This window comes from Trachurus japonicus, chromosome 9, assembly GCF_045865225.1.
Source record: "Trachurus japonicus isolate A0001 chromosome 9, Traja_1.0".
In the NCBI taxonomy this organism is placed as follows: Eukaryota; Metazoa; Chordata; class Actinopteri; order Carangiformes; family Carangidae; genus Trachurus; species Trachurus japonicus.
Genome location: NC_140915.1, coordinates 15,839,251 through 15,864,378, shown reverse-complemented (window position 1 = coordinate 15,864,378; position 25,128 = coordinate 15,839,251). Strand labels below are relative to the sequence as shown.

Genomic DNA, 25,128 nt, shown 5'->3' with positions numbered 1-25,128 from the left:
TTTTCTATCACGATGGTTTGAGGTTTATTAAACTCTAAAATCAACCTGCTTCTACACCTACTCGCCTGTCATTTTGTCTTAAAACACATATTTCATTAGACTGGTCATCGTCACAGTACTACTGCCTCTTTTACATAGGCCTACTTTGTCTTTTTTCTTTCATCAAGTATTTTTCAATAAGTCTGTTTTAATCTTCATTTGGTGAACTTGTTTCTACATCAGTAATAATTTTGTGTTTCTTTCTTAGACTGCAGGTTGTGTCACTCATTAAAATCAAGATTAATATCTGACAACACCTGAAAACAAAATGCTGAAACTGTTACACATCATCAGGAGAAAAATTTTGCAAATCAAATCTCTTCCTGATCCTGGTTATCAGCATCTTGTTTTGTGTCCAACAACATTGTACAGTAGTTTATATCCACTGTACTGATGTTCTGTTTGTTTCAGTTTAGGAATAAAAATAACTTTATTAATCCCCAGAGGGGAAATTTATTTGTCTGGCAGCTCATCTTTGAATTCAAAAGCCTGATATATGGAAGAGGATTAGGGCCCTTGGAAAAAGAAAGTGAGTCTAAAGACATAATTCTGAGAAAAAGTCAGAACTCATTTTCAAAACAGGGGAAACAGTTGTGGTTTTATTTATTTTTTGTGGTATTATTTTATTTATTGTCATATTTTGCTCTATTTTATCTTTTTAAAACCATTTTTTAAATAACTGTTTTTGGTTTTACACAATGCAAAACTATATGTGCTTGTGTATTTTGAAAAACTTTTTTTCATCAAAAATCATCTGTATTCTTGAATTAAAAATTAAACATGAGGTGTCATTGGTTTTGTCTTGAAAACAAGTGATAAACAAAGAAATTAAAGCAGAAGTAAGTGATATATTTGTGTTAATATAAGTCTTAAATAGTTATATCTTCCGACAGCAATCACTTACATAGAGTGTTTGGACTGAAACACGGGTCTGTCAGTCACTCTGCTCTGCTCTGAGCCGAAGAGAAAACATTTATCGTATCCTACAGTTTTTATCCAATGAGGAGAGAGAACGGCATGCAGGGCTGTGTGTGCAGCCAAGGGATGCGCGTGAATGTGGTGACGTAGCGACGAGGACTGTTATGGTGCGTTCAAGGAAACTCGTATTTTTCCGACCGTGAAGTTGTATCAGTTTGATCTGGTACGAGTTCACGGGTCGGAAGTTACGAGTGGCCGTTATAGTGACTTTCACCGGTAAAACAGGTCGGAAAAACACGAGTGGGTTGCCTGAAACGCTACAAAGTCGTAAGTTGTGACTTGAAGCTGTAATTTACGATTTCAAAAGCCTGCCTGGAACGCAGCATTAGCGAAAACGACCGGACCACTTACTTCTGCTTTAAGTTGTGAATCAAGTAAAATGTTAAACTCCAGTTGATGTGTCCATATCACCACCTGCTGGTGACAGAACAACATGACAGTGTGTTCAAGTCATAATCATTGACAGAGGTAAATGAAAATTAAAGTTAATTTACTGCGGTAAAGTGAGCCGCTGTTTGATTTGCGTTGGGCGCGTGCTACAGTAAATACGGTAGGCACGGTTCTCGAGCAAAGTGAAGGTCCTGAAAGATACATAAAGCCTATGTGCTTTTACTAGAGAAATGTGGAGGAAAATCACTTACAAGATTAGCCTAATCAACTTTTTAGTTATATTTCACTGCCGTAAAGGGGAGAAAAATCACCTTTCATCGACATTTTACTGTAGAAATGTGGAGAAAAATTAATTTAAAACGACCCCTATAATAAAAGCCATTTACTGTATGCTGACCTTTGACCTTACGTCACATCAATTCATTCATAGGTGTCTTCCTCATCTATTTTGCATACTGTTCCTGGGGTCTTATTCTACTTCTGATATCATTTTGGTGGCATTTTACTGTAGAAATGTGGAGAAAAATAACCTTAAAGTCACCCCTATAATAAAACCCAGTTACAGTATGCTGGCCTTTGACCTTACGTCACATCAATTCATTCATAGGTGTCTTCCTCATCTATTTTGCATACTGTTCCTGGGGTCTTATTCTACTTCTGATATCATTTTGGTGGCATTCTACTGTAGAAATGTGGAGAAAAATAACCTTAAAGTCACCCCTATAATAATAAATCATTATGGGTGGGATTTTTAAAAGGATTTTTCTCCACATTTCTACAGTAGAATGCCACCAAAATGATACCAGAAGTAGAGTGAGATGTCAGGAACAATATTCAAAAGAAATGAGGAACACACCTATGAAGGAATTGATCTGACGTAAGGTCAAAGGTCAGCATACTGTAACTGGGTTTTATTATAGGGGTGACTTTAAGGTTATTTTTCTCCACATTTCTACAGTAGAATGCCACCAAAATGATATCAGAAGTAAAATAAGACCCCAGGAACAGTATGCAAAAGAGACGAAGAAGACACCTATGAAGGAATTGGTGTGAGGTAAGGTCAAAGGTCAGCATACTGTAACTGGGTTTTATTATAGGGGTGACTTTAAGGTTATTTTTCTCCACATTTCTACAGTAGAATGCCACCAAAATGATATCGGAAGTAGAATAAGACCCCAGGAACAGTATGCAAAAGAGATGAGGAAGACACCTATGAAGGAATTGGTGTGTGGTAAGGTCATAGGTCAGCATACTGTAACTGGGTTTTATTATAGGGGTGACTTTAAGGTTATTTTTCTCCACATTTCTACAGTAGAATGCCACCAAAATGATATCAGAAGTAGAATAAGACCCCAGGAACAGTATGTAAAAGAAATGAGGAACACACCTATGAGGGAATTGATGTGACGTAAGGTCAAAGGTCAGCATACTGTAAATGGGTTTTATTATAGGGGTGACTTTAAGGTTATTTTTCTCCACATTTCTACAGTAGTACAGTTTTCTCCTGTAAAAGCACATAGGCTTTATGTATCTTTCAGGACCTTCACTTTGCTCGAGAACCGTGCCTACCGTATTTACTGTAGCACGCGCCCAACGAAAATCAAACAGCGGCTCACTTTACCACTATCTCGCAAACAGCGGCTCACTTTACCGCGGTCCGGTCGGAGCTGAGACGCCATTACAGGGTGTGTGATCTCTACTGGAAAACACACGTTTAGAGGACTGTAAGAGGAGAGTTGAGGACTCAGTAGGCTAACTTGGTGAGTCTTGTTGCTGCTGTTGTGTGTGAAATGGCTGAGAGAGCTCTCTTGGAGCGTTTCCTGAGTTGTCATGTGTGTTCAGAGACTTTCAGAGATCCGGTGTCTCTGAGCTGCAACCACAGCTTCTGTTCAAGCTGCCTGCAACAATTCTGGGAACAAGCTAAAAACAAAAACTGTCCCATTTGTAAACGGAAATCTTCAAACGATGAGCCAGGGGTGAATTTAACTCTGAAGGATCTGGCTGATTCCTTTGCTGGGAGACAGAAATCTGGATCATCAGAGACCGAAAAGCAACATGAAAAACAAACAGCGGTTTGTGGGAAACATGAAGATGAGCCTAAATTGTTCTGTAAGGATGAAGACAGAGCTTTTTGTTCTGTCTGTGAGGTTTCCGTCCACCAGAGTCACAAGGTGGTTCCTGTAGAAGAAGCAGTCAGTGACTTGAAGCAGCAGCTGAAATCTGACTTAAAGTCTCTGCAGGACAAGAAGAACAAATACAAACAAGTGGAGAAAACATACAATGAAATGATTGAACACTCCAAGAAGCAGCTGTCGTCCACAGAGAGGCGGATCAGAGCAGAGTTCAACAAGCTCCACCAGCTCCTGAAAGAGGAAGAGGAGTCCAGACTGGCAGCTCTGAGGGAGGAAGAGGAGCAGAAGGGGAAGACTATGAGCAGAGAGATGAAGATGATTGAGGAGCAGATCTCCTCTCTGTCAGACAGTATCTGTGCTGTTGAAGAAGAGCTGCAGAAACACAAGGTGGCGTTCCTCAGCAGTTATAAAGCCACTCAGACCAGAGCCAGAGCCCAGTGCTCACTGTCAGATCCACAGCTCTCAGGAGCTCTGATAGATGAGGCCAAACACCTGGGCAACCTGTCCTTCAGAGTCTGGGAGAAGATCAAGGAGAAGGTCCACTTCACTCCTGTCATCCTGGACCCAAACACTGCATATCCCTGGCTCCATCTGTCTGATGATCTGACCAGTGTGAGATATGAAGACAAAGAGCAGCAGCTTCCTGGCAATCCAGAGAGAAACACTAAGTATACCCACATATTGGGCTCTGAGGGCTTTAACTCAGGGAAACACAGCTGGGAGGTGGAGGTGGGAGATCATCCTGACTGGAATGTGGGTTTAGCTAAAGAGTCAGTTGACAGGAAGGGAAAGATATGTGCTTCACCAAAATATGGAGTCTGGTGTTTATTACATCGCAGTGGAAAATACACCAATGGTGTTGGTGAAACTGTGACAGTGGAGAAGAGTCTCCAGAGGATCAGAGTCCAGCTGGACTATGACAGGGGGGAGGTGTCCTTCTACGACCCTGAAGACATGACTCACATCTACACTCACAGAGACACTTTCACTGAGAAACTCTTCCCATATTTCAGTGTTGGACAGTCTGTTGATGCTAAAACCTCTGATATCAAAATCTGTCCCACTGAGATCAGTCTGTGATGTTAAGGGACGTTAATTTTTCTATCATGATGGTTTGAGGTTTATTAAAGCAGAAGTAAGCAGAATGTTTGTGTTAATATAAGTCTTAAATAGTTATATCTTCCGACAACAATCACTTACATAGAGTGTTTGGTCCGAAACACGGGTCTGTCAGTCACTCTGCTCTGCTCTGAGCCGAGGAGAAAACTTTCCTTGTATCCTACAACCTTTATCCAATGAGGAGAGAGAACGGCATAAAGGGGCAGTCCTCTCTGTGTGTGCAGCAAAGGGATGCGCGTGAATGTGGTGACGTAGGGACTAGGACCAATAGATCCATGACAAGGGCGGGGACTGCTAACTCCATCGGCTGACAGGAAGTTAGCCAAAACAACCGGATCGCTTACTTCTGCTTTAAACTCTAAACTCATTATCACACTTTGATCAAGTATTTTTCAATAAGTCTGTTTTAATCTTTATTTGGTGAACTTGTTTCTACATCATTATGTAATAATTTTGTGTTTCTTTCTCAGACTGCAGGTTGTGTCACTCTTTCAAATCAAGATTAATATCTGAGAACACGTGAAAACAAAATGCTGAAACTGTTACACATCATCAGGAGAAAAACTTTACAAATCAAATCTCTTCCTTATCCTGGTTATCAGCATCGTGTTTTGTGTCAGACAACATTGTACAGTAGTTTATATCCACTGTACTGATGTTCTGTTTGTTTCAGTTTAAGAATAAGAATTACTTTATGAATCTCCAGAGGGGAAATTTATTTGTTTGGCAGCTCATCTTTGAATTCAAAAGCCTGATATATGGAATATATGGATGTATGGAAGATGATAAGGGTCCCGGGGGGAAAAAAAAAACTGAGACTAAAGACAGAATTCTGAGAAAAAGTCAGAACTCACTTTTTTTTTCTTTTTACAGTGGCCCGCCCCTAATTCTCTTCCGTATCTATATCTCTTCATCCACCACTTCTGTTTTTGGTCCATCAAGGTGTTATGTAGTGGATGATCTGAGTTGTTTAGAACAGCCTCTAGCATCTTCAGTGAGCATCTCTTCAATACACCCAAATACCTCCGGGTGTTTAGTCTGTATCCTAATACTGTAATAACATAATGTAGAACTTCACATTAAACTTCAGCTGTTGCCATTGGGTGGGAAGAAATGTCTATTTTCTGTGTCTTCACCAATATCTCCAGGTCATCACAGGCAGAGAATTGACATTTCCCATGATGACTGACGGCAGAAAAGAACCAACAGGAAATCCCCACATCCAAGCCTTTAACCTTTGCACCAGCAGCACTCCATCTCCATAAAATTTATATAGTTCTCCTTTTGCTTTCTTTAATTCTGATGTACAATGTTAAGCATATTTATAAAACTTCATGTGCCATATACCATTTTAATAACTGTTTTTGGTTTTACACAATGCAGATCTAAGATGTTTCTAACTTTATGTGCTTATGTATTTTGAAAACCTTTTTTTTCCCCCCATCAACAGAACTTTTGTTGTGGGACATCAGATTTTTGTGCACAAATAAAGGACATTCCTTGGGAGTGTACAGTGTGTAGTTAAATTATTTCTTTGCCAGATTTTCGCATTAAAATATGAACATTTCTGTACAAAATAATTCAACAATTGTAAGGAGTCCATGTGTAAAGTTGCCATAAAATCTGCTCTTAAAACAATAGCAGTATCTACTTGTACTACAATAAAGTATCAGTAGTGTGTAGCTAGTTCAGCAAGGGAAATACATAATACAATAACAGGGAGGGAGCAGGATCTTGACAATAAACACTAAATAGTAGGATTGCAATAAAAGTACAGATGAATGTGAGTGAATAAAACCGTAATGAAAAAGCAACTGGAGGTGAACAAGCTTAATATGTTTCCTGCGACAGTGAATAAAAACACGGTTAAACTGGTTCAGTGTCAGTTGGCTGTTCAAATGTTCACACCTAAACCACCACTGGTTTCATTGCGTCTTGAAAAGAAAACTGATAAACAAGGAAATTAAGTTGTGAATCAAGTAAAACGTTGAACTCCAGCTGACGTGTTTATAGCTCTATCTACCAGTGACAACTTGACTGTGTGTGAGATAATCATTAACAGAGGTTGACTGAAATAAATTTGATATTGCCGATCGGAGCTGAGACGCCATTACAGGGTGTGTAGCTACTGTATTGTATATCTAACACGTTTAGAGGACTGAAAGAGGAGAGTTGAGGACTCAGTAACTCGGTGAGTCTTGTGGCTGTTGTGTGTGAAATGGCTGAGAAAGTTGCTCTCTTGGAACGTTACCTGAGTTGTCATGTGTGTTCAGAGACTTTCAGAGATCCTGTGTCTCTGGGCTGCCACCACAACTTCTGTTCAAGCTGCCTGCAACAATTCTGGGAACAAGCTAAAAACAAAAACTGTCCCATTTGTAAAAGGAAATCTTCAAAGGAAATTCTACATGTCAATTTTACACTCAAGGATCTGGCTGATGCCTTTGCTGGGAGACAGAAATCTGGATCATCAGAGGCTGACTTTGTTGACAGTGGTTCACCTGTGAAAAAAAGAAAGACGGAGGAGGTGGTTTGTTGTGAACATGAAGAGGAACCAAAATTGTTCTGTAAGGATGAAGAAAGAGCTGTGTGTCCTGTCTGTGAGTTTTCTCTCCACCAGAGTCACAAGGTGGTTCCTGTAGAAGAAGCAGTCAGTGACCTGAAGCAGCAGCTGAAATCTGACTTAAAGTCTCTGCAGGATAAGAAGAACAAATACGAACAAGTGGAGAAAATATACAATGAAATGATTCAACACTCCAAGAAGCAGCTGTCGTCCACAGAGAGGCAGATCAGAGCAGAGTTCAACAAGCTCCACCAGCTCCAGAAAGAGGAAGAGGAGTCCAGACTGGCAGCTCTGAGGGAGGAAGAGGAGCAGAAGGGGAAGACTATGAGCAGAGAGATGAAGATGATTAAGGAGCAGATCTCCTCTCTGTCAGACAGTATCTGTGCTGTTGAAGAAGAGCTGCAGAAACACCAGGTGGCGTTCCTCAGCAGTTATAAAGCCACTCAGACCAGAGCCAGAGCCCAGTGCTCACTGTCAGATCCACAGCTCTCAGGAGCTCTGATAGATGAGGCCAAACACCTGGGCAACCTGTCCTTCAGAGTCTGGGAGAAGATCAAGGAGAAGGTCCACTTCACTCCTGTCATCCTGGACCCAAACACTGCATATCCCTGGCTCCATCTGTCTGATGATCTGACCAGTGTGAGATATGAAGACAAAGAGCAGCAGCTTCCTGGCAATCCAGAGAGAAACACTAAGTATACCCACATATTGGGCTCTGAGGGCTTTAACTCAGGGAAACACAGCTGGGAGGTGGAGGTGGGAGATCATCCTGACTGGAATGTGGGTTTAGCTAAAGAGTCAGTTGACAGGAAGGGAAAGATATGTGCTTCACCAAAATATGGAGTCTGGTGTTTATTACATCGCAGTGGAAAATACACCAATGGTGTTGGTGAAACTGTGACAGTGGAGAAGAGTCTCCAGAGGATCAGAGTCCAGCTGGACTATGACAGGGGGGAGGTGTCCTTCTACGACCCTGAAGACATGACTCACATCTACACTCACAGAGACACTTTCACTGAGAAACTCTTCCCATATTTCAGTGTTGGACAGTCTGTTGATGCTAAAACCTCTGATATCAAAATCTGTCCCACTGAGATCAGTCTGTGATGTTAAGGGACGTTAATTTTTCTATCATGATGGTTTGAGGTTTATTAAAGCAGAAGTAAGCAGAATGTTTGTGTTAATATAAGTCTTAAATAGTTATATCTTCCGACAACAATCACTTACATAGAGTGTTTGGTCCGAAACACGGGTCTGTCAGTCACTCTGCTCTGCTCTGAGCCGAGGAGAAAACTTTCCTTGTATCCTACAACCTTTATCCAATGAGGAGAGAGAACGGCATAAAGGGGCAGTCCTCTCTGTGTGTGCAGCAAAGGGATGCGCGTGAATGTGGTGACGTAGGGACTAGGACCAATAGATCCATGACAAGGGCGGGGACTGCTAACTCCATCGGCTGACAGGAAGTTAGCCAAAACAACCGGATCGCTTACTTCTGCTTTAAACTCTAAACTCATTATCACACTTTGATCAAGTATTTTTCAATAAGTCTGTTTTAATCTTTATTTGGTGAACTTGTTTCTACATCATTATGTAATAATTTTGTGTTTCTTTCTCAGACTGCAGGTTGTGTCACTCTTTCAAATCAAGATTAATATCTGAGAACACGTGAAAACAAAATGCTGAAACTGTTACACATCATCAGGAGAAAAACTTTACAAATCAAATCTCTTCCTTATCCTGGTTATCAGCATCGTGTTTTGTGTCAGACAACATTGTACAGTAGTTTATATCCACTGTACTGATGTTCTGTTTGTTTCAGTTTAAGAATAAGAATTACTTTATGAATCTCCAGAGGGGAAATTTATTTGTTTGGCAGCTCATCTTTGAATTCAAAAGCCTGATATATGGAATATATGGATGTATGGAAGATGATAAGGGTCCTGGGGGGAAAAAAAAAACTGAGACTAAAGACAGAATTCTGAGAAAAAGTCAGAACTCACTTTTTTTTTCTTTTTACAGTGGCCCGCCCCTAATTCTCTTCCGTATCTATATCTCTTCATCCACCACTTCTGTTTTTGGTCCATCAAGGTGTTATGTAGTGGATGATCTGAGTTGTTTAGAACAGCCTCTAGCATCTTCAGTGAGCATCTCTTCAATACACCCAAATACCTCCGGGTGTTTAGTCTGTATCCTAATACTGTAATAACATAATGTAGAACTTCACATTAAACTTCAGCTGTTGCCATTGGGTGGGAAGAAATGTCTATTTTCTGTGTCTTCACCAATATCTCCAGGTCATCACAGGCAGAGAATTGACATTTCCCATGATGACTGACGGCAGAAAAGAACCAACAGGAAATCCCCACATCCAAGCCTTTAACCTTTGCACCAGCAGCACTCCATCTCCATAAAATTTATATAGTTCTCCTTTTGCTTTCTTTAATTCTGATGTACAATGTTAAGCATATTTATAAAACTTCATGTGCCATATACCATTTTAATAACTGTTTTTGGTTTTACACAATGCAGATCTAAGATGTTTCTAACTTTATGTGCTTATGCATTTTGAAAAGCTTTTTTTTATTCCATCAACAGAACTTTTGTTGTGGGTCATCAGTTTTTTGTGCACAAATAAATGACATTCCTTGGGAGTGTACAGTGTGTAGTTAAATTATTTCTTTGCCAGATTTTCGCATTAAAATATGAACATTTCTATACAAAATAATTCAACAATTGTAAGGAGTCCATGTGTAAAGTTGCCATGAAATCTGCTCTTAAAACAATAGCGGTATCTACTTGTACTACAATAAAGTACAATGTGTAGATTTTAGCAAGGGAAATACATAATACAATAACAGGGAGGGAGCAGGATCTTGACAATAAACACTAAATAGTAGGATTGCAATACACAGATGAATGTGAGTGAATAAAACCGTAATGAAAAAGCAACTGGAGGTGAACAAGCTTAATATGTTTCCTGCGACAGTGAATAAAAACACGGTTAAACTGGTTCAGTGTCAGTCGGCTGTTCAAATGTTCACACCTAAACCACCACTGGTTTCATTGCGTCTTGAAAAGAAAACTGATAAACAAGGAAATTACAGTAAGTTGTGAATCAACTACAGTAAAACGTTGAACTCCAGCTGACGTGTTTATAGCTCTATCTACCAGTGACAACTTGACTGTGTGTGAGATAATCATTAACAGAGGTTGACTGAAATAAATTTGATATTACAGATTGGAGCTGAGACGCCATTACAGGGTGTGTATATCTACTGGAAAACACGTTTAGAGGACTGTAAGAGGAGAAATAACTTGGTGAGTCTTGTTGCTGCTGTTGTGTGTGAAATGGCTGAGAGAGCTCTCTTGGAACGTTACCTGAGTTGCAACGTGTGTTCAGAGATTTTCAGAGATCCTGTGTCTCTGAGCTGCAACCACAGCTTCTGTTCAAGCTGCCTGCAACAATCCTGGGAACAAGCTAAAAACAAAAACTGTCCCACTTGTAAAAGGAGATCGTCAAAGGATTTTCTAGATGTCAATTTTACACTAAAGGATCTGGCTGATGCCTTTGCTGGGAGACATAAATCTGGGTCATCAGAGGCTGACTTTGTTGACAGTGGTTCACCTGTGAAAAAAAGAAAGACGGAGGAGGTGGTTTGTAGTAAACATGAAGAGGAACCAAAATTGTTCTGTAAGGATGAAGATAGAGCTGTGTGTCCTGTCTGTGAGTTTTCTCTCCACCAGAGTCACAAGGTGGTTCCTGTAGAAGAAGCAGTCACTGACCTGAAGGAGCAGCTGAAATCTGACTTAAAGTCTCTGCAGGACAAGAAGAACAAACACAAACAAGTGGAGGAAACATACAATAAAATTCTTCAATACTCCAAGAAGCAGCTGTCGTCCACAGAGAGGCAGATCAGAGCAGAGTTCAACAAGCTCCACCAGCTCCTGAAAGAGGAAGAGGAGTCCAGACTGGCAGCTCTGAGGGAGGAAGAGGAGCAGAAGGGGAAGACTATGAGCAGAGAGATGAAGATGATTGGGGAGCAGATCTCCTCTCTGTCAGACAGTATCTGTGCTGTTGAAGAAGAGCTGCAGAAACACCAGGTGGCGTTCCTCAGCAGTTATAAAGCCACTCAGACCAGAGCCAGAGCCCAGTGCTCACTGTCAGATCCACAGCTGCTCTCAGGAGCTCTGATAGATGAGGCCAAACACCTGGGCAACCTGTCCTTCAGAGTCTGGGAGAAGATCAAGGAGAAGGTCCACTTCACTCCTGTCATCCTGGACCCAAACACTGCAAGTCCCTGCCTCCATCTGTCTGTTGACCTGACCAGTGTGAGAAATGAAGATACATATCACCAGCTTCCTGACAATCCAGAGAGGTGGACTAATCATACCCACATACTGGGCTCCGAGGGCTTCAGCTCAGGGAAACACAGCTGGGAGGTGGAGGTGGGAGATCATCCTCGCTGGAATGTGGGTTTGGCAAAAGAGTCCGTTAACAGGAAGGGAAAGATATTTGCTTCACCAGAATATGGAGTCTGGTGTTTATTGTATCGCAGTGGAAAATACACCAATGGTGTTGGTGAGCCTGTGACAGTGGAGAAGAGTCTCCAGAGGATCAGAGTCCAGCTGGACTATGACAGGGGGGAGGTGTCCTTCTACGACCCTGAAGACATGACTCACATCTACACTCACAGAGACACTTTCACTGAGAAACTCTTCCCTTATTTCACTATTGCAAAGGCTGGTGATGCTAAAACCACTGACATCAAAATCTGTCCCACTGAGATCAGTCTGTGATGTTCAGGTATGTTAGTTTTTCTTTCATGATGGTTTGAGGTTTATTAAACTCATCATCACACTTTACAGCCAACCTGCTTCTACACCTGCTCACCTGTCATTTTGTCTTTAAAACACTACTTCCATAGACCAGTCATCGTCACATACTGCCTCTTTTACATAGCCTACTTAAAGCTATAGTGCGTAACTTCTACGTGTCTGTAAATATCCATTCCACCCAAGCCACTACAAGAGGAGATGATACAATACTGATTAAGCCGTACGGCTCCTCTAACACCTTGCGGTATTTTTCAGTATTTGTTCTTTTTGTATTTAGTGTCTTTGGCGACATTCCTGCGCTGGTGCACAGGAAATAATGGTGCGTTCCAGGCAACCCATAACTTATGTTTTTCCGACCTGTGAAGTCGTACCAGTTCGATCTGGTATGAGTTCACGGGTCGGAAGTTACGAGTGGCCGTTATAGTGACTTTCACAGGTAACAGGTCGGAAAAACACGAGTTACGGGTTGCCTGGAACGCTACAAATTTGTGACTTGAAGCCGTAACTTACGGGTTCAAAAGCCTGCCTGGAACGCAGCATCAGTTTTACCTGACAAAGAGAAGGGAGGGGGGAGGAGAGCACTCCGCTGCTATAAGTAACATGGCGGAGCGGCCGAAGAAGCGACCAAGAGGTTCAGAAGTGGATTCTACTAAAAAGAAAAAGCCTTCCCGTTCGGCAGAAGGTCTGTTGGCGAAGAAAGAGACGAATGGTAGCGGTGGGGAGGAGAGGTGCGGGTTACACCGGGCCATACGCCATATATAGGTGTCGGCCGAATCGTTGTAATAATGCAGAAATCCTCTAGGGGGTGACAGAAGTTACGCACTATCCGCCTTTTTCCAAATGTCAAAAACGTAAGCCGGTTTAGCTCTTCCGGTGGAATTTTATGTTTATGGTTTCGGTAGTCGCGGTAAATGCATGAATTTTTTTTTCCCAGTGAAAATCTGTAAAACGCATGGATCATCACACCAGCTTTTAACAATGGATATCACACAAATTGACATCCGTGTTAAAAGCCAGCGTTAATACAGTAGATCCATGTGTTTACCGCAACTATGACAACAACTGAAAACCATGGAAAAGGAAACATGCAAAATCGACTTCCGGTTTTGACCATAGATGATGTTCGTAAACTTGTGGATAGCTTTAAAAAAATGTTTGTCTTTTTTCTTTCATCAAATACTGTATTTTTCAATAAGTCTGTTTTAATCTTCATTTGGTGAACTTGTTTCTATATCAGTAATAATTTTGTGTTTTTTTTTCTTAGACTGCAGGTTGTGTCACTCATTAAAATCAAGATTAATATCTGACAACACTTGAAAACAAAATGCTGAAACTGTTACACATCATCAGGAGAAAAACTTTACAAATCAAATCTCTTCCTGATCCTGGTTGTCAGTGTCTGGTTTTGTGTCCGACAACATTGTACAGTAGTTTACATCCACTGTATGTTTTGTTTGTTTCAGTTTAGGAATAAAAATAACTTTATTAATCCCCAGAGGGGAAATTTATTTGTCTGGCAGCTCATCTTTGAATTCAAAAGCCTGATATATGGAATATATGGATATATGGAAGAGGATTAGAGCCCCTGGAAGAAGAAAGTGAGTCTAAAGACAGAATTCTGAGAAAAAGTCAGAACTCATTTTCAAAACAGGGGAAACAGTTGTGGTTTTATTTATTTTTTGTGGTTTTATTTATTTTTTGTCATATTTTGCTCTATTTTATCTTTTTAAAACCATTTTTTAAATAACTGTTTTTGGTTTTACACAATGCAAAACTATATGTGCTTGTGTATTTTGAAAAACTTTTTTTTTCCATCAACAGAACTTTTGTAATAGTGAATCATCAGTTTTTTTTTGTGCACAAATAAAATACTTTTCTTGGGAATGTACATTGTGTAATTAAATTGCAATTTTTTTTTAACAATTATTTTGTATAATTTCCTTATCAGCAAGGGAAATACATAATACAATAACAGGGAGGGAGCAGGATCTTGACAATAAACACTAAATAGTAGGATTGCAATATGAGTACAGATGAATGTGAGTGAATAAAACCATAATGAAAAAGCAACTAGAGGTAAACAAGCTCAATATGTTTCCTGCTACAGTGACAGAGAAAATAAAAACTTTGTCAAACTGGTTCAGTGTCAGTCAGACTGTTAAGATGTTCACACTTAAACTTCCATAAACCTTCTTATATGTCTCATTAAAAATCATCTGTATTCTTGAATTAAAATTAAACATGAGGTGTCATTGGTTTTGTCTTGAAAACATGTGATAAACAAGGAAATTAAGTTGTGTCTAAGTAAAATGTTAAACTCCAGTTGATGTGTCCATATCACCACCTGCTGGTGACAGAACAACATGACAGTGTGTTCAAGTCATAATCATTGACAGAGGTAAATGAAATTGACAGTGCCGATCGGACCGCGGTAAAGTGAGCCGCTGTTTGCGAGATAGTGGTAAAGTGAGCCGCTGTTTGATTTTCGTTGGGCGCGTGCTACAGTAAATACGGTAGGCACGGTTCTCGAGCAAAGTGAAGGTCCTGAAAGATACATAAAGCCTATGTGCTTTTACTGGAGAAATGTGGAGGAAAATCACTTACAAGATTAATCAACTTTTTAGTTATATTTCACTGCCGTAAAGGGGAGAAAAATCACCTTTCATCGACATCTTACTGTAGAAATGTGGAGAAAAATTTATTTAAAACGACCCCTATAATAAAAGCCATTTACTGTATGCTGACCTTTGACCTTACCTCACACCAATTCCTTCATAGGTGTCTTCCTCATTTCTTTTGCATACTGTTCCTGGGGTCTTATTCTACTTCTGATATGATTTTGGTGGCATTCTACTGTAGAAATGTGGAGAAAAATAACCTTAAAGTCACCCCTATAATAAAACCCAGTTACAGTATGCTGACCTTTGACCTTACGTCACATCAATTCCTTCATAGGTGTGCTCCTCATTTCTTTTGCATACTGTTCCTGACATCTCACTCTACTTCTGATATCATTTTGGTGGTATTCTACGGTAGAAATGTGGAGAAAAATAACCTTAAAGTCACCCCTATAATAAAACCCAGTTACAGTATGCTGACCTTTGACCTTATGTCAGATCAATTCCTTCATATGTGTGTTCTTCATTTCTTTTGAATATTGTTCCTGACATCTCACTCTACTTCTGGTATCATTTTGGTGGCATTCTACTGTAGAAATGTGGAGAAAAATCATTTTAAAAATCGCACCCATAATGATTTATTATTATAGGGGTGACTTTAAGGTTATTTTTCTCCACATTTCTACAGTAGAATGCCACCAAAATGATATCAGAAGTAGAGTGAGATGTCAGGAACAATATTCAAAAGAAATGAAGAACACACATATGAAGGAATTGATCTGACGTAAGGTCAAAGGTCAGCATACTGTAACTGGGTTTTATTATAGGGGTGACTTTAAGGTTATTTTTCTCCACATTTCTACAGTAGAATGCCACCAAAATGATATCAGAAGTAGAATAAGACCCCAGGAACAGTATGCAAAAGAAATGAGGAACACACCTATGAAGAAATTGGTGTGAGGTAAGGTCAAAGGTCAGCATACTGTAAATGGCTTTTATTATAGGGGTCGTTTTAAATAAATTTTTCTCCACATTTCTACAGTAAAATGTCGATGAAAGGTGATTTTTCTCCCCTTTACGGCAGTGAAATATAACTAAAAAGTTGATTAATCTTGTAAGTGATTTTCCTCCACATTTCTCCAGTAAAAGCACATAGGCTTTATGTATCTTTCAGGACCTTCACTTTGCTCGAGAACCGTGCCTACCGTATTTACTGTAGCACGCGCCCAACGAAAATCAAACAGCGGCTCACTTTACCACTATCTCGCAAACAGCGGCTCACTTTACTGCGGTCCGATCGGATCCGAGACGCCATTACAGGGTGTGTATATCTACTGGAAAACACACATTTAGAGGACTGTAAGAGGAGAGTTGAGGACTCAGTAACTTGGTGAGTCTTGTTGCTGCTGTTGTGTGTGAAATGGCTGAGAGAGCTCTCTTGGAGCATTTCCTGAGTTGTCATGTGTGTTCAGAGACTTTCAGAGATCCTGTGTCTCTGAGCTGCAACCACAGCTTCTGTTCAAGCTGCCTGCAACAATTCTGGGAGCAAGCTAAAAACAAAAACTGTCCCATTTGTAAACGGAAATCTTCAAACGATGAGCCAGGGGTGAATTTAACTCTGAAGGATCTGGCTGATTCCTTTGCTGGGAGACAGAAATCTGGATCATCAGAGACCGAAAAGCAACATGAAAAACAAACAGCGGTTTGTGGGAAACATGAAGACGAAACTAAATTGTTCTGTAAGGATGAAGACAGAGCTTTTTGTTCTGTCTGTGAGGTTTCCGTCCACCAGAGTCACAAGGTGGTTCCTGTAGAAGAAGCAGTCAGTGACCTGAAGGAGCAGCTGAAATCTGACTTAAAGTCTCTGCGGGACAAGAGGAAAAAATACAAAAAAGTGGAGAAAACATACAATGAAATGATTGAACACTCCAAGAAGCAGCTGTCGTCCACAGAGAGGCGGATCAGAGCAGAGTTCAACAAGCTCCACCAGCTCCTGAAAGAGGAAGAGGAGTCCAGACTGGCAGCTCTGAGGGAGGAAGAGGAGCAGAAGGGGAAGACTATGAGCAGAGAGATGAAGATGATTGAGGAGCAGATCTCCTCTCTGTCAGACAGTATCTGTGCTGTTGAAGAAGAGCTGCAGAAACACCAGGTGGCGTTCCTCAGCAGTTATAAAGCCACTCAGACCAGAGCCAGAGCCCAGTGCTCACTGTCAGATCCACAGCTGCTCTCAGGAGCTCTGATAGATGAGGCCAAACACCTGGGCAACCTGTCCTTCAGAGTCTGGGAGAAGATCAAGGAGAAGGTCCACTTCACTCCTGTCATCCTGGACCCAAACACTGCACATCCCCGCCTCCATCTGTCTGATGATCTGACCAGTGTGAGATATGGGAACCCATCAAGACAGCAGCGTCCTAACAATCCAGAGAGATTTATTAAGTATGCCACTGTTCTGGGCTCCGAGGGCTTCAGCTCAGGGAAACACAGCTGGGAGGTGGAGGTGGGAGATCATCCTTACTGGAATGTGGGTTTGGCAAAAGAGTCAGTTGAGAGGAAGAGAGAACGATACCCTTCACCCGAATATGGAGTCTGGTGTTTAAGGCACTATGATGGAAAATACACCAATGGTGTTAGTCGGCCTGTGACAGTGGAGAAGAGTCTCCAGAGGATCAGAGTCCAGCTGGACTATGACGGGGGGGAGGTGTCCTTCTTCGACGCTGAAGACATGACTCACATCTACACTTACAGAGACACTTTCACTGAGAAACTCCTCCCACTTCTCTATATTGGAAGGCCTGGTGATGGTAAAACCTCTGATATCAAAATCTGTCCCACTGAGATCAGTCTGTGATGTTCAGGGACGTTAGTTTTTCTATCATGATGGTTTGAGGTTTATTAAACTCTTAACTCATCATCACACTTTACAGCCACCCTGCTTCTACACCTGCTCACTTGTCATTTTGTCTTTAACACACATTTGATTAATATCTCATTAGACTGATCATCATCACTGTACTGCCTGTAAGAAATACTCTTCTTGAAGTTGTTTGACTTTTTTCTTTCATCAAGTATTTTTCAATAAGTCTCTTTTTATCTTTATTTGGTGTCATTTACATCATGTAGTCATAATTTTGTGTTTCTCTCAGCTTTTAGAAAACAGATTTAATGTGTAGGTTGTGTCATGTAATCAATATTAATATGTGAGAAAAATGTGAAAACAGAATGTTGAAACTGTTTCACATCATAAATCCAAATATTATCCTGGTTATCAGCATCTTGATCTGTGTTAAACAACACTGTATGTGCTATAATAATAATAGTTTTATATTTTACAAATTCCATGTCCGTTTTTCTTTTTACCATGTTTAAAATTAAATATAACCTTTGTTAACTATCAGACATTTTCTTTATGCCAAATCTCAATCATTTCTGTTTCATCCATGTGAATCAACTTCCTTAAGTGTTTTCATCATGTTGTGATTTTCTTTTTTTGTCATTATCAAATATCTTTCATTTAGTTTCAGTTTTGATCCTTAGCTACTTTCACTATTCCATAAATTTGGGGTCTTTAGTTTAACAGTCTGGAAACAGATGGTGTAATATGGTCTGAATTCAATGTTATGACTTTTATCTTCTGTTTTTACTTTATTTACAGTTTTTACAATGAAATATTTCCATTAAGTGTCAGACACAGTAATAATACTGTATTGTTATCATTATTTCTGTTACATCCATGTGGATCTCCTGCCTTGTCTTTTTTATTTTTCTTTGCAGTGAACAAATACTCTGGTAAAACATGAGTTAATTTGTTCTGAGTTACTTCTATCAATAAACTCTTAAAGCTGTGATGCAGTCTTACCTGTGTGTACACACAGACATTGAATTTTCTATTTAAATTGTTGTTTTATTGATAACACCTTAACACATTTTCTTGACGTTAGAGAAACACGTGTAGCACGTAAGAGAACAGAGCAATAATCTGAACAATCAGAGAACTAGAGGATTAATATTATTATACAGAAGAAACCCAAACTGACTAAAAGAGACAGAGGGGAAACTAGAAAGAGCCAGCTGCAGAGAAATGATTGAAAAAGGTTGAAAACAGAGGGACTCGGGGAGGGGGGGGAGTGAAAGAGCCTACGAAGAGAAGCCAGCTCAGTGTTGTCAGTGCAACTGTGAATTCCCTCATTTTAAATATGAAGCACAATCACACACACATGCTGGTTTAGTGTCAGTCAGGCTGTTAAAATGTTCACACATGAACTGAACATGGGATGTCATCAGTTGTGTTTGGAAACCAGCTGATAGACAAGGAAATGATGTGAGTTGGATAAACTAGTAAACTCCAGTTGAGCTGACAGCTCCACCTGCTGGTAACAAAAAAACACACCAGTGTTTTCTACTGCTGATAATTTCACCACGAGAAACAGTAAAGGGGAATGAAAGTAGATTTTAACTTTGTCGGTCAGAGCTGAGACGTCAGTACAAGGTGTCAGATCTCTACTAGAAAAGACACGTTTAGAGGACGGTCAGCAGAAAGTTGAGGACACATTAAAACTTGTTGAGTCTTGCTGTTGTTGTAAACAGATAAAAACAGAAACTGTACCGTTTGTGAAATGAAATCTTCAAAGGATTCTCCACTGGTGAACTTTGCACTGAAGGATCTGGATCATCAGAGACAGAACTGGGAAATAAGAAGATGGAGATGATTTGTAGTAAACATCAAGAGCCTGAATCAGCCACAGTGTGACATTCACTGACTCTTAACAATTACTTTTCTTCAGTTGTTTGTTTCAATATCTTTAACTTTGTGTTTCCATGAAAAGTCACCCAAACTTGTTTCTATGCTGGAGATCAGCAATAATCTGAAGAATCAAAGAACTACAGGATTAATATTGATTTACAGAATAAACCCAAAGCTATGAGCAAACTCTGCTCTGATCGACTGCCACAGTCAGTCATTAAAAAAATAACCTTCATCACTTACAGTACTATATTTCCACAACAGTTTTAATGTCATGTAAGGTTGGATTCAGAGGAGGACAATAGGCAGAGTGTCACTAGAATTGATTTAGTTGATAAATTGGTCTATAAGATAGTTGATTGATATTCTGGCATTTAGGCCCTACCTTCGTTTTTTCAGCATTGCTTCTTTATAAACAGTGGTAAGAATTGAGTGGAATATAAAAACTTGGTCTTGGAAAAACCAAACAATTGCTGTTTCTCAATTCACACACTGTTGCACTTGCCCCTACTATTTTGTCATAGTCTGTGTCCTGATTTCCTGTTTTATTTTGTTCTGGCTTCCTGTGCTCCCTGCTATCATGGTTGTCTTATTTTCTGTTTTATTTTTAAATCCATGTCTCGTCTTCCTTTCTTCTCCCTCTTGGTATTACCCAGTGTGTATCACCTGTGTTTGTTTATTTAACGTTACCTGCCTGAGTCTGCATGACATGGCTCATCCTCACATGATTTTTCATCCAGCGTCTGTATTTGTGCCACAAACACGTGACAGTTTCTGTTTAACCAGTTCTCCACTCAGAACAGAGTAAATGAAACTGAAAGTACTTGAGCAAAATTGAGCAGAGCAGAGACGAGACGTCACATTACAGGCTTGGATCTGCACTGAACAACACAGACTCGGTGGATTCTTGAGAGAAAGTCAGCGGGACTGAGCTTTAGTGAGTCTTATAATCGAAAGAAACCTGGAAATCAGAGGAAATGGCTGAGAAGATTGCTCTTATTGAAAGTTTCCTCAATTGCCATGTTTGTTCAGAGACTTTCAGAGATCCTGTGTCTCTGAGCTGCAACCACAGCTTCTGTTCAAGCTGCCTGCAACAATTCTGGGAACAAGCTAAAAACAAAAACTGTCCCATTTGTAAAAGGAAATCGTCAAAGGATTCTCAATTCATAAACTATTCTCTCAAAGAACTGGCTGACTCCTTTCTTGAGAGGCAGAAATCTGGTTCACCGGAGACAGGGGAGCAGGAGGATAAACAGAAGGAGGAGGTTGTGTGTGATGAACATCCAGAAGTTCCTTATTGGTTCTGTGAGGACGAGCAGAAAGCTGTGTGTCCTGTCTGTGAGTTTTCTCTCCACCAGAGTCACAAGGTGGTTCCTGTAGAACAAATAGTCAGTGGCCTGAAGGAGCAGCTGAAATCTGACTTAAAGTCTCTGCAGGATAAGTTGGACATATATGAGGAAGCAGAGGAAATATACAATGAAATGATTCAACACTCCAAGAAGCAGCTGTCGTCCACAGAGAGGCGGATCAGAGCAGAGTTCAACAAGCTCCACCAGCTCCTGAAAGAGGAAGAGGAGTCCAGACTGGCAGCTCTGAGGGAGGAAGAGGAGCAGAAGGGGAAGACTATGAGCAGAGAGATGAAGATGATTGAGGAGCAGATCTCCTCTCTGTCAGACAGTATCTGTGCTGTTGAAGAAGAGCTGCAGAAACACCAGGTGGCGTTCCTCAGCAGTTATAAAGCCACTCAGACCAGAGCCAGAGCCCAGTGCTCACTGTCAGATCCACAGCTGCTCTCAGGAGCTCTGATAGATGAGGCCAAACACCTGGGCAACCTGTCCTTCAGAGTCTGGGAGAAGATCAAGGAGAAGGTCCACTTCACTCCTGTCATCCTGGACCCAAACACTGCACATCCCCGCCTCCATCTGTCTGATGATCTGACCAGTGTGAGATATGGAGACAAAGAGCAGCAGCTTCCTGACAATCCAGAGAGAAACACTAATCATACCCACATACTGGGCTCTGAGGGCTTCAGCTCAGGGAAACACAGCTGGGAGGTGGAGGTGGGAGATCATCCTGACTGGAATGTGGGTTTAGCTAAAGAGTCAGTTGACAGGAAGGGAAAGATATTTGTTTCACCAAAATATGGAGTCTGGTGTTTATTGTATGGTGATGGAGAATACGCCAATGGTGTTGGTGAGACTTTGACAGTGAAGAAGAGTCTCCAGAGGATCAGAGTCCAGCTGGACTATGACAGGGGGGAGGTGTCCTTCTACGACGCTGAAGACATGACGGGCATCTGCTCTTACAGAGACGCTTTCACTGAGAAACTCTTCCCTTATTTTGGCGTTGGAAAAGCTGGAGATGCCAAAACCACTGATATCAAAATGTGTCCCACTGAGATCAGTCTGTGACGTTCAGGGGCGTTAGTTCTTCTATCATGATGGTTTGAGGTTTATTAAACTCTAAACTCATCATCACACTTTACAGGCAACCTGCTTCTACACCTGCTCACCATATTCAATTAATATCTCATTAGACTGATCATCATCACTGTACTGCCTGTAAGAAATACTGTTCTTGAAGTTATTAGACTTTTTTCTTCCATCAAGTATTTTTCAATAAGTCTGTTTTATCTTTATTTGTTGTTTCCATGGAGACTCACCCAGACCTGTTTCTGCATCATTGTCATAATTTTGTGTTTCTTTCTCAGTTTTTAGAAAACAGAATAAGTTTGTGGATTGTGTCACTTCTATAAAGATTAATATGTGAGAAAATGTGAAATCAAAATGCTGAAACTGTTTCACATCATCAAGGGGAAAACTTTACAAATCAAATATGTTCATTATCCAACAACATTGTAGTTTATATCCACTATACTGATGTTTTTGCTTGTTTCAGTTTTGTGATCATCATCATCATCATCATCATCATCATCATCATCAGTTTTTGGTCTTTTGTTTTGTACTTTGGAAACATGTGCTAGAATGATAGTTTTATGCTTTATCTGAAGTTGCATCTCAAGATTTTTTTTAATTTACAATGTAAATTTGTGCTTTCAGGTTTCTGTAATTCTCTATAATCATTATTACTGGTATTTCTGTTTCAGCCATGTGAATCAACTTCCTTGAGTTTTTTCTTTATGTTGACGTTTTTATGATGATCAAATAAACTGGTTAAACCATGAGTTCATTTTTATTTTTTTGATCCTTTGATTAACACTAAGAATTTTTGATCAGTTGTTTTACTGTCTGGAAACAGGTGGTGTAATGTAGTCTGAATTCAGTGTTATGACGAATATCTTATGATTTTCCTTTCTTTGCAACGAAAAGTACATTTCCATTAAGTGTCAGACACATTCAGAAATTATTTTTTATCATTATTTACGTTGCATCCATGTGAATCTCCTGCCTTGTGTTTTTTCTTTATATTTTTGGGGGGACAGCCTACAAAGAGAAACCAGCTCAGTGTTGTCAGTGCAGCTGTGACTCCCTCGTTTTAAATATATGAAGCACAATCACACACATGCTGGTTTAGTGTCAGTCAGGCTGTTAAAATGTTCACACATCAACTGAACATGGGATGTCATCAGTTGTGTTTGGGAACCAACTGATCGACAAGGAAATAATGTGAGTTGGATAAACTACTAAACTCCAGTTGATGAGCTGACAGCTCCACCTGCTGGTAACAAAACAACATACCAGTGTTTTCTACTGCTGATAATTTAACTATGAGAAACAGTAAAGGGGAATGAAAGTAGATTTTAACTTTGTCAATCAGAGCTGAGACGTCAGCACAAGGTGTCAGATCTCTACTGGAAAAGAGACGTTTGGAGGACGGTCAGCAGAAAGTTGAGGACACATTAAAACTTGTTGAGTCTTGCTGTTGTTGGAAAAAGATAAAAACAGAGACTGTACCGTTTGTGAGAGGAAATCTTCAAAGAATTCTCCACTGGTGAACTTTGCACTGAAGGATCTGGATCATCAGAGACAGAACTGGGAAAGAAGAATGAGATGATTTGTAGTAAACATCAAGAGCCTGAATCAGCCACAGTGTGACATTCACTGACTCTAACAAATACCTTTCTTCAGTTGTGATTTTCATCACTTACAGACAGTACTACATTTCCACGGCAGTTTCAATGCCACGCAAGGTTAGATTCAGAGGAGGACAAGAGGCAGAGTGTCACTATAATTGACTAAATTGGTCTATAAAATAGTTGATTCATATTCTGGCACTTAGACCCTTCCTTCAATTTTTCTGCATTTCTATATGTGTCAATTATAAGCAGTGGTAAGAATTGAGTTGAATATAAAAACTTGGTCTTAAAAAAAAACAAAACACTGTCAACAGAGTGTATTACGTAAACAATATAACATTATAGAATTGATGTTTTTTTTTTATATGGATATGGGCAGTTTAAAGGACCAAACCTAGACTTTTCTAAATGTGACTATATGAGAAATGCTTTAAAAAAATTAAGAAGAAGCAATAAATAAAATATATTTTATTAATTTGTTAAAACCTGTGGCCTCAACAGGACAGAATGAGGAGAGTGCTGATTATCAAAATGTGTTGAACACACTGACATCTACTTTAAATTGATATAACAAAAGATCATATTTTCCTTTTTGGAATAGAAAAAAACATTAAAGCTCAAAAGTTTATGGTTTAAAAGGTAGAGAATCTATATATTTTTTATATTATATCAGTAACACGAAATGGAAATATTCAAGGAAAGTCAAGGACATAAAACTTTCAGGATGTGGTCTCTCAACTGTTATTTGATAATGAAAACAAAGGTTCCTTGTGAGTTTTGAGTGAATTTTCATTCAACATCTGTAAGACTGCAAGAGTGCCACCCGCTGGAGGCACAAACAACAGTTTCTGTTCAACCATCTCTCCACCTAGAACAGAGTACATGAATGAAACTAAAGTGAAAACAGTTGGTCAGAGCTGAGACGTTACATCACAGGTTTGGATCTATACTGAACAACAGAGACTCGGTGGATTGTAGAGAGAAAGTCAAAGGGACTGAACTTTGGTGAGTCTTGATCTTGATTTAAAGAAATCTGGAAATCTGTGGAAATGGATGAGAAAACTGTTGTTGAAAATTACCTGACATGCGAACTGTGTTCAGGGATTTTCAGAGATCCTGTGTCTCTGAGCTGCAACCACAGCTTCTGTTCAAGCTGCCTGCAACAATTCCGGGAACAAGCTAAAAACAAAAACTGTCCCACTTGTAATAAGAAATCTTCAAAGGATTGTCGAGCCGTAAACATTTCTCTTAAAGAACTCGCTGACTCGTTTCTTGAGAAGCAAAACACTGGCCCACCTGTGAAAAAAAGGAAGTAATGTGAATGTGAAGTGTGAAGTAATAATGTGAGTTAGATAAACTAGTAAACTCCAGTTGATGAGCTGACAGCTCCACCTGTTGGTAACAAAACAACACACCAGTGTTTTCTACTGCTGATAATTTAACTATGAGAAACAGTAAAGGGGAATGAAAGTAGATTTTAACTTTGTCAGTCAGAGCTGAGACATCAGTACAAGGTGTCAGATCTCTACTGGAAAAGTGACGTTTAGAGGACGTTTATTGACCCCTTGCCACGTTCGTCAGGTTCAGTGAGTGAGTGAACCTGACGACGCAACAGGCGAAGCGCATTGTTCGCATATGTTAACCTTTCTTAATAAATAAATTGCTAATCTGCTCTACAA

At 40.0% G+C, this 25,128-nt stretch overlaps 5 protein-coding genes across 6 annotated transcripts in view; all 5 read left to right on the top strand.

Annotated features, from left to right (window-relative positions):
- The first annotated feature begins 3,080 nt into the window (after positions 1-3,080).
- LOC146981200 (nuclear factor 7, brain-like) lies at positions 3,081-4,662 on the top strand. Its single transcript, XM_085788137.1, has one exon. It carries the CDS (start codon positions 3,198-3,200, stop codon positions 4,617-4,619), a length of 1,422 nt encoding a protein of 473 aa, XP_085644263.1. The 5' UTR covers positions 3,081-3,197; the 3' UTR covers positions 4,620-4,662.
- Positions 4,663-6,845: 2,183 nt separating this feature from the next.
- Positions 6,846-8,368, top strand: LOC146981199 (nuclear factor 7, brain-like). The gene has a single exon (XM_085786231.1). The coding sequence runs from the start codon at positions 6,877-6,879 to the stop codon at positions 8,323-8,325; it is 1,449 nt and encodes a 482-aa protein (XP_085642357.1). The 5' UTR covers positions 6,846-6,876; the 3' UTR covers positions 8,326-8,368.
- Positions 8,369-10,566: 2,198 nt separating this feature from the next.
- LOC146981198 (nuclear factor 7, brain-like) lies at positions 10,567-12,119 on the top strand. Its single transcript, XM_085786229.1, has one exon. It carries the CDS (start codon positions 10,567-10,569, stop codon positions 12,013-12,015), a length of 1,449 nt encoding a protein of 482 aa, XP_085642355.1. The 3' UTR covers positions 12,016-12,119.
- Positions 12,120-15,982: 3,863 nt separating this feature from the next.
- On the top strand, positions 15,983-17,755 carry LOC146981197 (nuclear factor 7, brain-like). The gene has a single exon (XM_085786234.1). The coding sequence runs from the start codon at positions 16,093-16,095 to the stop codon at positions 17,518-17,520; it is 1,428 nt and encodes a 475-aa protein (XP_085642360.1). The 5' UTR covers positions 15,983-16,092; the 3' UTR covers positions 17,521-17,755.
- A 2,502-nt stretch (positions 17,756-20,257) lies between these two features.
- Positions 20,258-25,128, top strand: part of LOC146981176 (nuclear factor 7, brain-like) — a 454,853-nt gene continuing 449,982 nt past the window's right edge. Inside the window, exon 1 of one of the 2 annotated variants that reach the window (XM_085786227.1) lies at positions 20,258-21,816. In XM_085786227.1, coding sequence (XP_085642353.1) covers positions 20,391-21,816 — 1,426 coding nt within the window. In that variant the 5' untranslated portion in view covers positions 20,258-20,390. Of the gene's footprint in view, positions 21,990-25,128 lie in introns of those variants that run through there. The other variant, XM_085786228.1, reaches the window with a different exon arrangement.